Raw genomic sequence first — 12,479 nt, forward strand, 5'->3', positions numbered from 1 at the left:
AGTCTTTATGGTCTCACATTGGCATTTGTTCTGCATTCTCTTTGCACAGGAGTGACTGCCAGTGCAAGGCAATGGAGAAGCAGACTCCTGTCTCAGCTCCAAAACAGATGTCAGCCAGGGAAAGCTTATTGTATATCTTTGGGCTGTAGCTGCTTTAAAACTCTTCCCCAGATGGCTGACATTCAGCTGGTGAAAAACTCTTGCTCTTCAGGTTTGAATGTCATGAGCTTTATTGCTTGATATTTAGGACTAGATGAGTCTGGGAAGGGGGCAATCTTGAGTGACAGTGCAATGCCTGCATGGGGGTTCAGAGGTTGCCACCATCAGGAAAATACCCTATCAGAAAAGGATACCAAAACCATGGTGCTGGTTCTCAGAAGATTTTAACGTTTCAGCATGTGAACCTTCAAAGTTCAGTAGTTCTGCAGGCAATTCTGGGCGGTATGCAAATCATAAAGAATCCTGCTAATCAGGACTGATTAGGACAAATATAGAGTTGCCTTTGAATTGGTAAAAATATTGTAATTAGATGACTATTTGGTTCCAGGAGAACTGAATTGTTTTTGTTCTTTTTGTAAAGTTGAAAGTGCATCTCACTTGCCTGTATTCAGAACTTCCTCTACAAATTATAGTCAAACACAATCAATCAAAATGTAGTTTGTTAACTCTTGTAAACTCTGGCAAAATCCAGCTTTTTTGCTGCTTTTGCACTGGATTTTAAAAAGCTTATTTCTAATCAATCCAGTTAATGAGTAGGTGCATAACACATCTTAATTCATGTATTTATTTTGATTAAAATATTTTTTTTAAAAACTACTCAAAATGATAGATGCTTGTAATATTTTTAAGAAGGGATGTAAAATAAAAAAATAACCACCCAGCAATATATTTAAACCTACATACAACAAAAATCAGGAAAACATATTTCCCACCTTCTCCAGAATCCATCCCTCACAAAACAAAACAAAATAAAACAAAACAAATTATCCCTCCACAAATGCCTGAACAAATAGTTGGGTTTTGAAATTAATCAACACAGCAAACCCTGAAGGCCAGCAAACTCAGGCTTTTTGGTGTCAAGGTAGGGAAATAATTCCAAAGTCAAGGAGTTCACTTTTGCTTCTCCCTGAGGATTCTTTTCTGATCTCAGCTATGGATATGTGGCATAGGTAGAGAAGGAGACTTTTGAATAGCCTAGCCCCAAACCACCTCTGGCTTCATAGGTCAAAACAGTCAATGTAGCTCATGGACAATCAGTATCATGTGCTCACAGTGAGATGTCCCATAGTACACTGCCAAATACATATTATTTTGTGCAATTTTTTATTAAGCCTGCTGAAATATAGTGTAATAAGAATGCCTAAAGCAAAGATCTCGGACAAGGCCCATAAATAAGACATCGAATAGTCAGATCAACAAGTTTTATATATTCACTACTTGAAAGGGATCAGGTTACTAACTTCTAAACCACCAGTAGAGGAGTGACAGAATGATCTATAAGAGCACCCCACAGTTATGAGTCATACATGCCCCACCACTGTACACTGGCCACTAGAGGGGAATCCTTACACAAAGGTCCTGAGTTTGCTCCCATAAAAGTCCAGAGGCCTTTTGCCATTGTCTTCAATGAGAACAGATCAGGCCACAAGAGTATGAACAAAGCAACTGGTCCGGACTTTCTCAGACCCTATGCAATGGAAGATGGCATTTTCACACGATAGTTCAGAAACATGCACTCTTCTGCTTTCTGCCAGACCCTAAACATCAGGGAATAGCATTCAACAGCTACATGAGCAATTTGGCAGCAAAACCTACTTGCATCAATCTACCATGGGAACACAGCTTCTAAATTAGATGGCACAGTCCCAAAGTGTCAATGCCTTAGAGGACCAAATGGGTGCAACTCAGCAGAATCCTTCTTGGATGAACATTACTGTGAAAGAAGCTTGAACATCTTACAGTACTTCTGTCATCTATGATTAGGGAGAGCAAAGCTCTAATCTGTTAACTTAAAAGCCTTGAATACTAGGTCTGTAGACACAATATTTGCCTTCTTGACCTGCCAGCTCAGAAAGAAGGAGAAGACAGTGGGCCAAATTAATATCTGGTGCGTAGGTGCTAGAACTAGGACTGGTGTGGGTGCTGCTGCACCCTTGGCTTGCATTAGTAACAACAACCCAAATACATGGTTTCTGCCTTTAGCACCGCCACTGTAAAAATTGTTCCAGCATCACTGATCTGGTGTGATCAAATTGTCTAGGAATTAGTTTGGGTCCATTGTCTTTCCCCTAGAGATTCTGATACATATAGATCAGGGGTTCCCAAACTTGGTTCGCGGCTTGTTCAGGGTAAGCCCCTGGCAGGCCGCGAGACGCTTTGTTTACCTGAGCGTCCGCAGGTACGGCCGCTCGCAGCTCCCAGTGGCTGCGATTCACCGTTCCCGGCCAATGGGAGCTGCGAGAAGCAGCGTGGGCTAGGCCACTGCTTCCCGCAGCTCCCATTGGCAAGGAACGGCAAACCGCAGCCACTGGGAGCTGCTAGCGGCCATACCTGTGGACGCTCAGGTAAACAAAGCGTCTCATGGCCCACCAGGGGCTTACCCTGAACAAGCCTTGAACCAAGTTTGGGAACCCCTGATGTAGATTTAAAAATTGACATCATTCACTATATAGTAAAGGTCTATACATTCACCTGGTACAATAGACCTCTATGGTTATAGGATATTAAGTTTTTGGCGTTTTTGTTAGAGAAAATAGACTTCACCCTGTAATTGTTAACTTGACTCAAAAATTTGATTCATGTTTATTTCTTTTTGCAATGAGTATCCTGTGCAACTAGAAGAGGTGTTTCATTTAGTTTTTAAATGAGTGAAAACAAAAAACTTTAACTGGCATCAATTATTTTAAGTTTTACAGTAATTCTTTGGAGGGGGTGTGTTTTTGTCTCCCCTTCTATTTTCTGCCAGTATTTCTACTTTTCTTCCCCCACAAAGCCTTTTTCAAATTTAACTAGAAAGCTTCCCAAATATACTTGACTAAACAACCAAATGTGTTTTTTTTTTTTTTTAAAAAAAAGAATAAAACCCAAACAAGCCGTAGAACTGATTAAACCACTTTCCTCAAAAACATTACTTCTTGGAGATATCATTTGCTGTGTGGTACTGTGTGCTTTATTAATATGTAGATAGTATGCACTAGCTCATACATTTGCGTACTGCTCGGCAGGAATGGGATCTGTGTATGGTGAACTATGCATATAGTGACAGGTTTCAGAGTAGCAGCCGTGTTAGTCTGTATTCGCAAAAAGAAAAGGAGTACTAGTGGCACCTTAGAGACTAACCAATTTATTCGAGCATAAGCTTTTGTGAGCTACAGCTCACTTCATCGGATGCATCGGATGTAGCTCACGAAAGCTTATGCTCAAATAAATTGGTTAGTCTCTAAAGTGCCACTAGTACTTCTTTTCTTTATGCATATAGTGGGCCCAATACGTTTATGTGTGAAAGACGCAGTGTGGATCTGTAATTCTGTAGGTCTGAGTGTCTTGGGTTCTGTGTATAGGTGTCTGGCTCTGTGTGGTTTCCTATTTCAAGTATCTTTGACAGAGGGGTTTGGAAATTTTGATGAACTTTTTTCTGCTTTTCGTTCTCTTTCCGTTCTGGCTGGCCACGCTTGAGTGGAGTAGCCAAAACTTTTGAAAATTTTAAATATTGACAGAAAGTGTTCATAGAAAGCCACCCCCCCCCCCCCCGCAGTGGAGCCTTCCTGGCTTGGGGTGGGGCTGCTGTGGAGCTACAGGGCTGGGCATCTGTGTGTGTGTGTGTGTGTGTGTGTCCCTGTAGGGCTGGGGCTGTAGCTCTGTCTGTGCTGCTTGCTGCCTCAGGAGCTGAGGGCAGTTTCCGTGGGACACTGCGGGCCTGTCAGTCTGTGGGTGGGTCGCTCCCCCCTCCTCCTCCTCCCGCTCCCTGCGGCGGAGCGCGGAGCGCATCGAGCGCATCCACTCGCTCGGCGCTCGGCTCGGCAGCCCCGGCAGCCCCAGCCCCGTCCCCCGCCATTTCAGCCCGGCACGGAGAGGCAGAGGGACGCGAGCGGCCGCGGCGGGGACGAGCAGGCGCCCCGCAGCCCGGACAGCGCCAGGCAGGTGCGGGGACCTGGCGGGGGGGTGGCGGGAACGGGCGGGCGGAGGCCGTGTGGAGCCGGGACCCCGGACCCTCCAGCGGGACCTGGGGCGGAGAGACTCGCCAGCGCCGCCGCCCTGCCCGGCCAGCGCCGCCGCCGCCTGGGGGGAAGCGGGGACTGGGGAGCCCAGACCTGAGGGGCCGGGCTGGAGCCTCCGCCCGCATCGAGGCGCCCCAGCCGCCTGCCCCCCCCCCCCCCCCGTGTGCCCCTAGCGCCCTGCTCACCTGTGCCCCGGCCCCCGTCCGCCCCCCCGGCCCCTCTGCCCCCCCACCTGCCCACATGCGCCGCCAGCCTACCTGTGCCCCCGACAGCCCCCCATGTCCCCACCTGCCCCCCATGTGCCCCTAGCTTACCTGTGTCCCCACCTGCCCCCCATGTGCCCCAGCTTACCTGTGCCCCCAACAGCCCCCGCCCCCTGTGTCCCCACCTGCTCCCCATGTGCCGCCAGCTTACCTGTGCCCCCAACAGCCCCCGCCCCCTGTATCCCCACCTGCCCCCCATGTGCCGCCAGCTTACCTGTGCCCCCGACAGCCCCCCGTGTCCCTACCTGCCCCCCATGGGCCCCCAGCTTACCTGTGTCCCTACCTGCCCCCCATGGGCCCCCAGCTTACCTGGCCCCCGACAGCCCCCATGTGTCCCCACCTGCCCCCCATGTGCTGCCAGCTTAACTATGCCCCCAATAGCCCCTGTCCCCCTTGTGCCCTCCTGCCCACCTGTATCCCCACCTGCCTCCCATGTGCTGCCAGTTTACCTGTGTCCCTGACACCCCCTGTCCCCCCATATGTCCCCTGCACACCTGTATCCCCCTGCCCCCAGCATCCTGCTTACCTGTGCTCCTGACAGGTCCTGGCCCCTGTGTGCTCCCTGCCCACTTGTATCCCCTGCTGCCCCCTGTGTGTCTTGCCTACCTGTATCTTCACCAACCTCCCGTGTGCCCCAATGCCCTGCTTACCTGTGCCCCTGACAGCCCCCTGCCCACCTGTATTCCCACCTTCCCCCAGTGCCCTGCTTACCTGTGCCCGTGACAGGCCCTGCCCCCTGTGTGCTCCCTGTCCACTTCTATTCCCTGCTGCCCCCATGTGTTGTCCTGCCCATCTGCCTCCTGTGTGCCCCTAAAGCTCTGATTACCTGTGTCCCTGACAGCTGCTGCCCACCTGCCCCCCCTTGTGTGTCCTCTGCTCTCTGTATGCCCCTAGTGTCTGGCTTACCTGCCTCCCATGTGCTCCCTGCCCACCCTTGTGCCCCCAACACCCTGCTTACCTATGCCAATGACAGTCCCTGCCCCCTTCATCCCCTTCCCCCCCATTTGCCACCAGCTTACCTGTGCCCCTGACAGCCCCCCATGAACCCCCTGCACACTTGTACCTCCTGCACCCTGTGAACTCCCAACAGTCCCTGCCCCTGTATGCCAACAGCCCCCTGCACACCTATACCCCCTGTGCCTCCTGCCCCCTGGTTGTGCCTAGCTGCCTGTGTACCTGTGCCCCTAACAGCCCCTACCCCTGTGTACTTCCAGCCCTCATGCACACCTGTGCCCCCCATATACCCACTGTACACCTATACTCCCAACAGCTTCCATGTGCCCCCGGCCCACCTATATCCACCACAACTAGGGTTGCCAACCCTCCAGGATTGCCGTGGAGTCTCCAGGAATTCTTTAATTAAAAGATTGTCATGTGATGAAACCTCCAGGAATACAGCCAACCAGAATTGGCAACCCTATCTACAATCCTTGCTTCCTCCACCTTTGTACACCCCGCTGTGACCCCAGCTGCCTCTGCCCGCTGTGACCCCAGCTGCCTCTGCCCGCTGTGACCCCAACAGTCCCTGCTCCACATGTGCCCCCAAGAGCCATTATCCCATATCCCCCCACCTTCCCCTGCCCCCAAAGCTCTATAACTTCCAAGAGTCTCTACTCTGTATGCCCCATGCCTCACCTGCCCCTACGCCTCCCTACCCTTCCCAAGAGCCCCTATCACTCTCTATATCCCAGCCTCCTCTGCATCCTCTAGACCGCAATGCTCTCTATACCCCCTGAGTACTCCAGCCTCCTCTGCACCCTATACTGCATGGGAACCCGTACCTTCTGTATATCCCAACTTCTGATCCCTACACCTGATGGCCTCTGAGGGCCTCTACTCCATCTATACCCTTATCCTCGTCTGACTTTACATCCCCGTGTCCTCCTGAGAGCCCCCAGCCAATGGCGACAAGTTATATGGGACTGTGGTGCCCGAGCTCCAGGAATATTCAGGGCCTGGGGGCCTGTCTCCACCAATGTTTGGGGCTGGGTCTCTTCCCCCAGCGCCGCGTGCCTCCCCCGGAGCATCTCCCGGCCCTGCCTGTCACCCTATGGCGATTTAAAAGGGCCAGGGGCCCCCCAGCTGCTGCCGCCACCACCAGCACGGCTAAGGTGACTTCCTGCCCGCCCTTGCTCCACGCCACTCCTGCAAGCAGCCGGCACGTCCCTGTAGCCCCATGGGGATGTGTGTCCGTGTGCTGCCCTCGCCCTGAGCGCTGACTCTGCATCTCCCATTGACCGGGAACTGTGGCCAATGGGAGCTGCAGGGGCGGTCCCTGTGGGCAGCGGCACATGGAGCCCCCCATACCATCCTGCCTAGGAGCCACTGCCAGAGGGTGTGCCGGTCGCTTTCGAGAGCTGCCTGAGGGTAAGCGTCGCACCCCTCACCCTCTCCTGCACCCCTGCCCCAGCCCAGAGCCTGCCCACAAACTCCCTCTGAGCCCGCACCTCAACTCCCTGCTCCAGCCCAGAGCCTGCACCCCGAACCTCCTCCCGCACCCAAACTCCCTCCCAGAGCCTGCACCCCACACCCCCTGCCAGAGCCAGCACCCCTCCCGCACCCAAACTCCCTCCCAGAGCCTTAGGTGGTGGTGTGGGGGGCAGAGGGATTTTGACCAGTTCTGGGCACCAGAAAAAATTATACAAACCTGCTGCTCCTGGCCCCAGCATCTCTGTATATCCCCTGAGAGCTCCTACACCCATCCATATCTTTAGCTTCCTGCTCCCCTACAGCCCTCTATACTCTAGACCGGGGTGGGCAAACTTGGCCACATCTGGGTATGGAAATTGTATGGCAGGCCATGAATGCTCACGGTTCCTGGCCAATGGGAGCTGCGGGGGCAGGGCAGGGGCAGTATGCGGAGCCCCTTGGCTGCTCCTACGTGTAGGAGCCAGAGGGGGGACATGCCACTGCTTCTGGGAGCCGCAGGGAGCCCCGACATGTGCGGAGCAGGGCAAGCCCCCAACCCTGCTCCCCGGCTGGAGCACAAGGGCCGGATTAAAACGTCTGAAGGGCCAGATGCAGTCCCCTTCCTTTCTCTGCCGCTCTCTCTGTCCCATGGTTATGTCTTTTGGCTCTCCTCTCTGCCCCACCTCCCTCTTCAGGCAGATAGTGACTTTGCTGCCTTTGAGAGGAGGAGGAGGTGGTGCTGCAGGAAGGACAGGTGGCCAACGCCCTCCGCCTCTTGAGCGTGAGCCAGACACCAGCCCACACGACTGGATCCCAACAACATTATGCTGTCAAATTCCACCCCTCCCCCACAAAATAATCACCGTATGCACAAATAAATAGTGGGATTCCCAGCTCTAAGTATAAGGAATATAAAGAGCCGGAGGAGCAAAGATGTTACAGAAAATTTTGGCTGCCATGCTTTTCTGTCCTAGCCTGTCACTTTCCTCCTGACAGGCTTTGCATCTCACTCAAGAATTTACTTGCTACTGTATCATTATTTGTATAACAGAATTGGCTATAATGGGCAAAGACTATTCTGGTAATTTATGACAACCATACAATAGTATATTATTGGATGTCCCTTATATAATAATAGTATACTACTCTTGCCCAGAAAAAAAATCTGTGAAGGTGAATCTGACAGGTGAGCCCTGGTGTTCAGTTTTTTTGATAATAAAATGTTTTAAAGGGTTGTGTTCATATTTTAATATTAAAACTTTATATAGTTTGCTGCTCTCTTGGTAGTATTTAGCCACTTTGTAACTTCCCAGTGAATCAGTAGTGACCCTCCATTTTTAATAATCAATTTCATTCTGAGGCTTTGCCCTTTTGAGTGCTTCATGGGTTATTTTATATTATTATAGTCATAACTCCTGATATCCAACAACTTGCTATGTCACTGCTCAAAATGGAGAGGTCTTGATGGTAGTGGCTTTGCTCTGCAGCATTTGTTTTTTTCTAATGTGTGTTTCTGATCTGACAATGTTTACACCAATTTATCTTTAAGATTTGAGGGAACAGCATCCTAAATCTCTTACATTTTGTGAAAAGAACTGATCAGAATATCAAATAAAATACTGCATATTATAACCTATAAAACAGATTTTTTTGACTTTCCTGAGTTCTATGTAATGGTTTTCACAATTAAAGTTAGTTTCAGTTTGCGTTCAACAACTTGTGGCACAATACCTGCACCAAAATTTTTACAACTTTTTACACTCAGAAATAGCATCCCCTTTTCAAAAGATTTTTTTTGTGTGTGCGCTAGCAAGAGAATGGTTTTCCCTTTCTTTAAACACCTCAGTAAAGGAACTGGGGGATGACTTAACATGTAATTGAAACCTGACTCTCTCTCTCTCTCTCTCATGCTTAATCTTGACTTCTTTGTTACTAGGTCTGCTGAAAATGACGGAATATAAACTTGTCGTTGTTGGAGCTGGTGGTGTAGGCAAGAGTGCCTTGACAATACAGCTAATTCAGAATCATTTTGTGGATGAATATGATCCTACAATAGAGGTAAACAATTTAATTTTAATAACGTATACAAGTTCTTTTGACGAGAGAGGCAGATTACTTTCTCTCAAATGCTGATGTTGATTTTGTGGCTTGTATTGCTGTATTTTTCTATGAAATGTCTTTTCTATAACCTTTTGATTTGTATTTTGTTTAAATGATGCTATAATAGTGACCAATATTTATAGCTTGTTTTAAAGACATTTTAGATATCCGGCAGATATTCGAAGTGCTATTCTAAGCTCAATGGACTGTCATTCCATAGTGGTGTTACAAAATCAAAAGGTAATATCCTGAAAATATACTTTGATCACCTGAAGATTGGTTCTGGGTACTAGATCTAATTTAAAAAAACCCAGTAAACTAGGGGGGTGTGTGTGTGTGCGCGCACCCCTGCGTGTCTTAAATTGAGAGAGAGAGAGAGAGAGAAGTGCACAAAATTAGCATAGCATTTGAGACTTTTCTCATAATTCTTATAAAAGAAACTTACCTCTGAAGTTGCAAGTCTCATAACTTGAACTGATAATTAAACCGTCACATCAGAGGATTGTTTAGTTGCCCAGGACTTAAAATAACAGGGCAGTTCTACATTAAAAGTTATGGTGTGTGGCCAGAACTAAATGGAGAAGTTTATGGTGCCTATTGCTACTATCCATCAATAATAGTGTTAGTACTTCTAGGAACACCAATCATTCAGAATGTTAACATGTAATGTTCCCCAGAAAAGTGTAAACTTCCTAGAAGATTTGACTAATGAAATTTCTTTGTATTATAGGAAGTTTGCAAACTAGTTGCACAGGATTACCTCAACATTATGTTGTAGTCCACAGTTGTGGAAATCATTGGTGTAATGTTTTGAAGGAAACAACTGCAGTTTTTACCTACATAAACATCTTTTCACTTTATCACAATAGCATTCCTCTAAAGGTTACTTTGATAAATACTTGTCTGAATGGATATTCTAGGTACTGTTTTTGCCTGTTAGTTTGTAAGACTGTTAGGGCAGGGACCTGACAAATGGATTACATGGTCACAGCACCATAAAATAAAAATAAATCATGTAGCTGAGGTTGTAGGCAAGGAATCATTTAGAATGGCAAGTGGCCCCCAAGGAAAGCTCTTACAATTGGATGTTACATGTCTGCTTTCCTGCAACTGGATCTGCAAGGGCAGAGCCCCATTCTAATGAACAGGGTTGCTTAAATGTGCTGTTTGCACAGATCCATTTGTGGGCTCACGGCCTAAGTCAAAGAGCTCTAGCCATAAAGATATTAAGTGTTTTTGTAAACACACAGTGAGGAAGAATATAGGTTATAAATTTGCCTTGCTTTAGTAGATGATACTTGCACAATGCCAGTAGCATTATTTTCACTGTTATGGTATCGTTGTCTCATTGCCACTTTGTGTTAATGTTGTTGTTGCTGTAACATTCATTGATTGCTTCTCCTTGGAAGAATAAATATTACACTTGTAAAAGAGTGAAATGTTTGTTTCCATAATTACTTAGACATTTGAAATCATTAGTGTGGCTAAAGGGGGTATCTACAACACCTGTAACATTTATGTATTGTGAAAGACGATAGTGGGGAAGGGGAAAATATTTATTGCCTGTCAGCAGATGCATTATGAATAAGTATCTCTGTAAAATTACTTTTCAATAGCATATGTAAGTATTTTTGTTCTTAGAATGTATGATCTGTGGAAGGTCTCAGACCCACATAAAATCCACTTCAGGCTGGTCTACTTTCACACTTGTACCTAAAGAACTAAAACTCTTTTAGGGAACAGATTTAGTTAGATCAGTGTAAGTGTGTATGTAGACCAACACCTATAAATATGGGCTAATATATTGAAGCAGTTTGTTTAGTGCCATCTACTGGTCAAATATTTTATCTTCTATCCAGAATGTATTGTGGCTCATTCATTTTCTGATATTTTAATAAAATATTTATGTATTTTTCAAATGTTCTTTAGAAAAAGACCGGCCATCCAAGTGGGCTATCCCTAAAATACCCAACTAAAGCTTGAAAGTTGTTCAGGGTGGGATTTCCAAAATCTCCTATGTGATTTATGAACTTAAGAAGTCTGAACTGCTTTCAAAAAAATTTACCCTGTGTTTCTAAATCACTTAGGCATTCTTGAAAATTCCATCCTAATTAAATAACGTTTTAGAACGGCTCATATTAACTTGTGTATAGAGTCCTTTCATAAAGGTATAAATAGAGAATTTTTTATCAAGTGTCTGACACAGACAAGGATCAGTTAATAGTGATTTTTTTCCCTTAAATTACATACAGTACACAAATGTGGAAAATCTCAGCATTGTCGCTGACAACAGTGGAGGTGTTTGCCATTAGCACAAATCACATTGAGTTTAGGGCTTCTGAAAGACCAGTGATAACAAATTAAGTAATTAGTGTAATGGAAATAAAGGCTTTTGATGTAAATTACAGAATCTAGTTTTCAGGAAAAAATTACAACTGACTTCTGGAGTGGTTTTTGTTTTTTATTTTTTATTTATTTATTTTAAAGTTATGACTGCTACTCTGGGTTTCCGTTTCTTACTTGAGTGATGTATTTTTGTGCTGGGTCCTGGGGCATCACTGCTGTCTATTTCCCCTTCACTTGTGTGTTTACTCTAATCCACAGTGGAACTATTTGGCCTTCTCTAAATTCCAATCTGTCTCTCCCTCAGAGAGCGAGCATGTAACTCCGCTTTCGTTGCTGGTTGGAGCGTGCACAGTAAAAGGGCACTTTCTGGTTTTGCTATGGTGTTTTGGGGCAATGGTACAAGTCCGACGGACTAGGTGTGGAATTTCTTTTAGAACACATAGAGGCAGTCATTTGAAGTTCTACATACAAGAGAATATCTTAACTTACATATGAATCTGTTGTGCCTTTTCTATGATGCATTTTAAATTCTTTTTTAAGAACTTTGTAATTTTTTCAGAAATGGTAATACTTACAATACAATACTTATCTACTGGGTACATATAGACAGCTAGTCCACGTTACGTCTAGGCACTCACAAAACTTAACGATCTGAGATTTTTTCATAAAATGGCAAATTATAAATATGAAAACTTATTTATATCAACTTATTAATTTTACTTTTATCTAGGGGCATTTCTTCTTCCCTTCCTCGAATATTTACAGATGGGGGAGAGCGATTTCAAACTTTAAATTATTCTCTAGAATCATCTCTGTTCTTATTCCCTCTACCACCTCAAATCCTGTTTCTGGTCATGGTAGATGAGGTTTCCTTTCATTTTTGGGAGCAAGGACTTTTGCATTTGGTTGTCTTGTCTGTTGCTGGAGGGCTTAGCTCCTTCAAGCACTTCTTCTTTCTATGGTAAAGATGCAGTGCTACACTATAGTGTAGTATCCCACTGGGGAGGGAGAGAGTTAATTTCTCGTAAGGTCCAAGTCTGTAGTAGACTGCTCAATGGGAGGAGTGGAGAGCGTGCCTTTTAGATGCGAGAGTGGTCTTCAGAGTTGTCCCTGAAGAGTTGATCTGGCCAGGAGCTTAGGGTAC

General features: G+C 46.5%; 1 protein-coding gene across 2 annotated transcripts in view; it reads left to right on the forward strand.

The window, feature by feature from the left end:
- Window positions 1-4,008: 4,008 nt before the first annotated feature.
- The window catches only part of KRAS (KRAS proto-oncogene, GTPase), a 41,794-nt gene continuing 33,323 nt past the window's right edge, over window positions 4,009-12,479 (forward strand). Inside the window, exons 1-2 of one of the 2 annotated variants that reach the window (XM_077826273.1) lie at window positions 4,009-4,136; window positions 8,826-8,947. In XM_077826273.1, the coding sequence (XP_077682399.1) occupies window positions 8,837-8,947 (111 nt within the window). In that variant the 5' untranslated portion in view covers window positions 4,009-4,136; window positions 8,826-8,836. Of the gene's footprint in view, window positions 4,141-8,825; window positions 8,948-12,479 lie in introns of both variants that reach the window. The other variant, XM_077826281.1, reaches the window with a different exon arrangement.

Source organism: Eretmochelys imbricata, chromosome 1 (assembly GCF_965152235.1).
Source record: "Eretmochelys imbricata isolate rEreImb1 chromosome 1, rEreImb1.hap1, whole genome shotgun sequence".
In the NCBI taxonomy this organism is placed as follows: domain Eukaryota; kingdom Metazoa; phylum Chordata; order Testudines; family Cheloniidae; genus Eretmochelys; species Eretmochelys imbricata.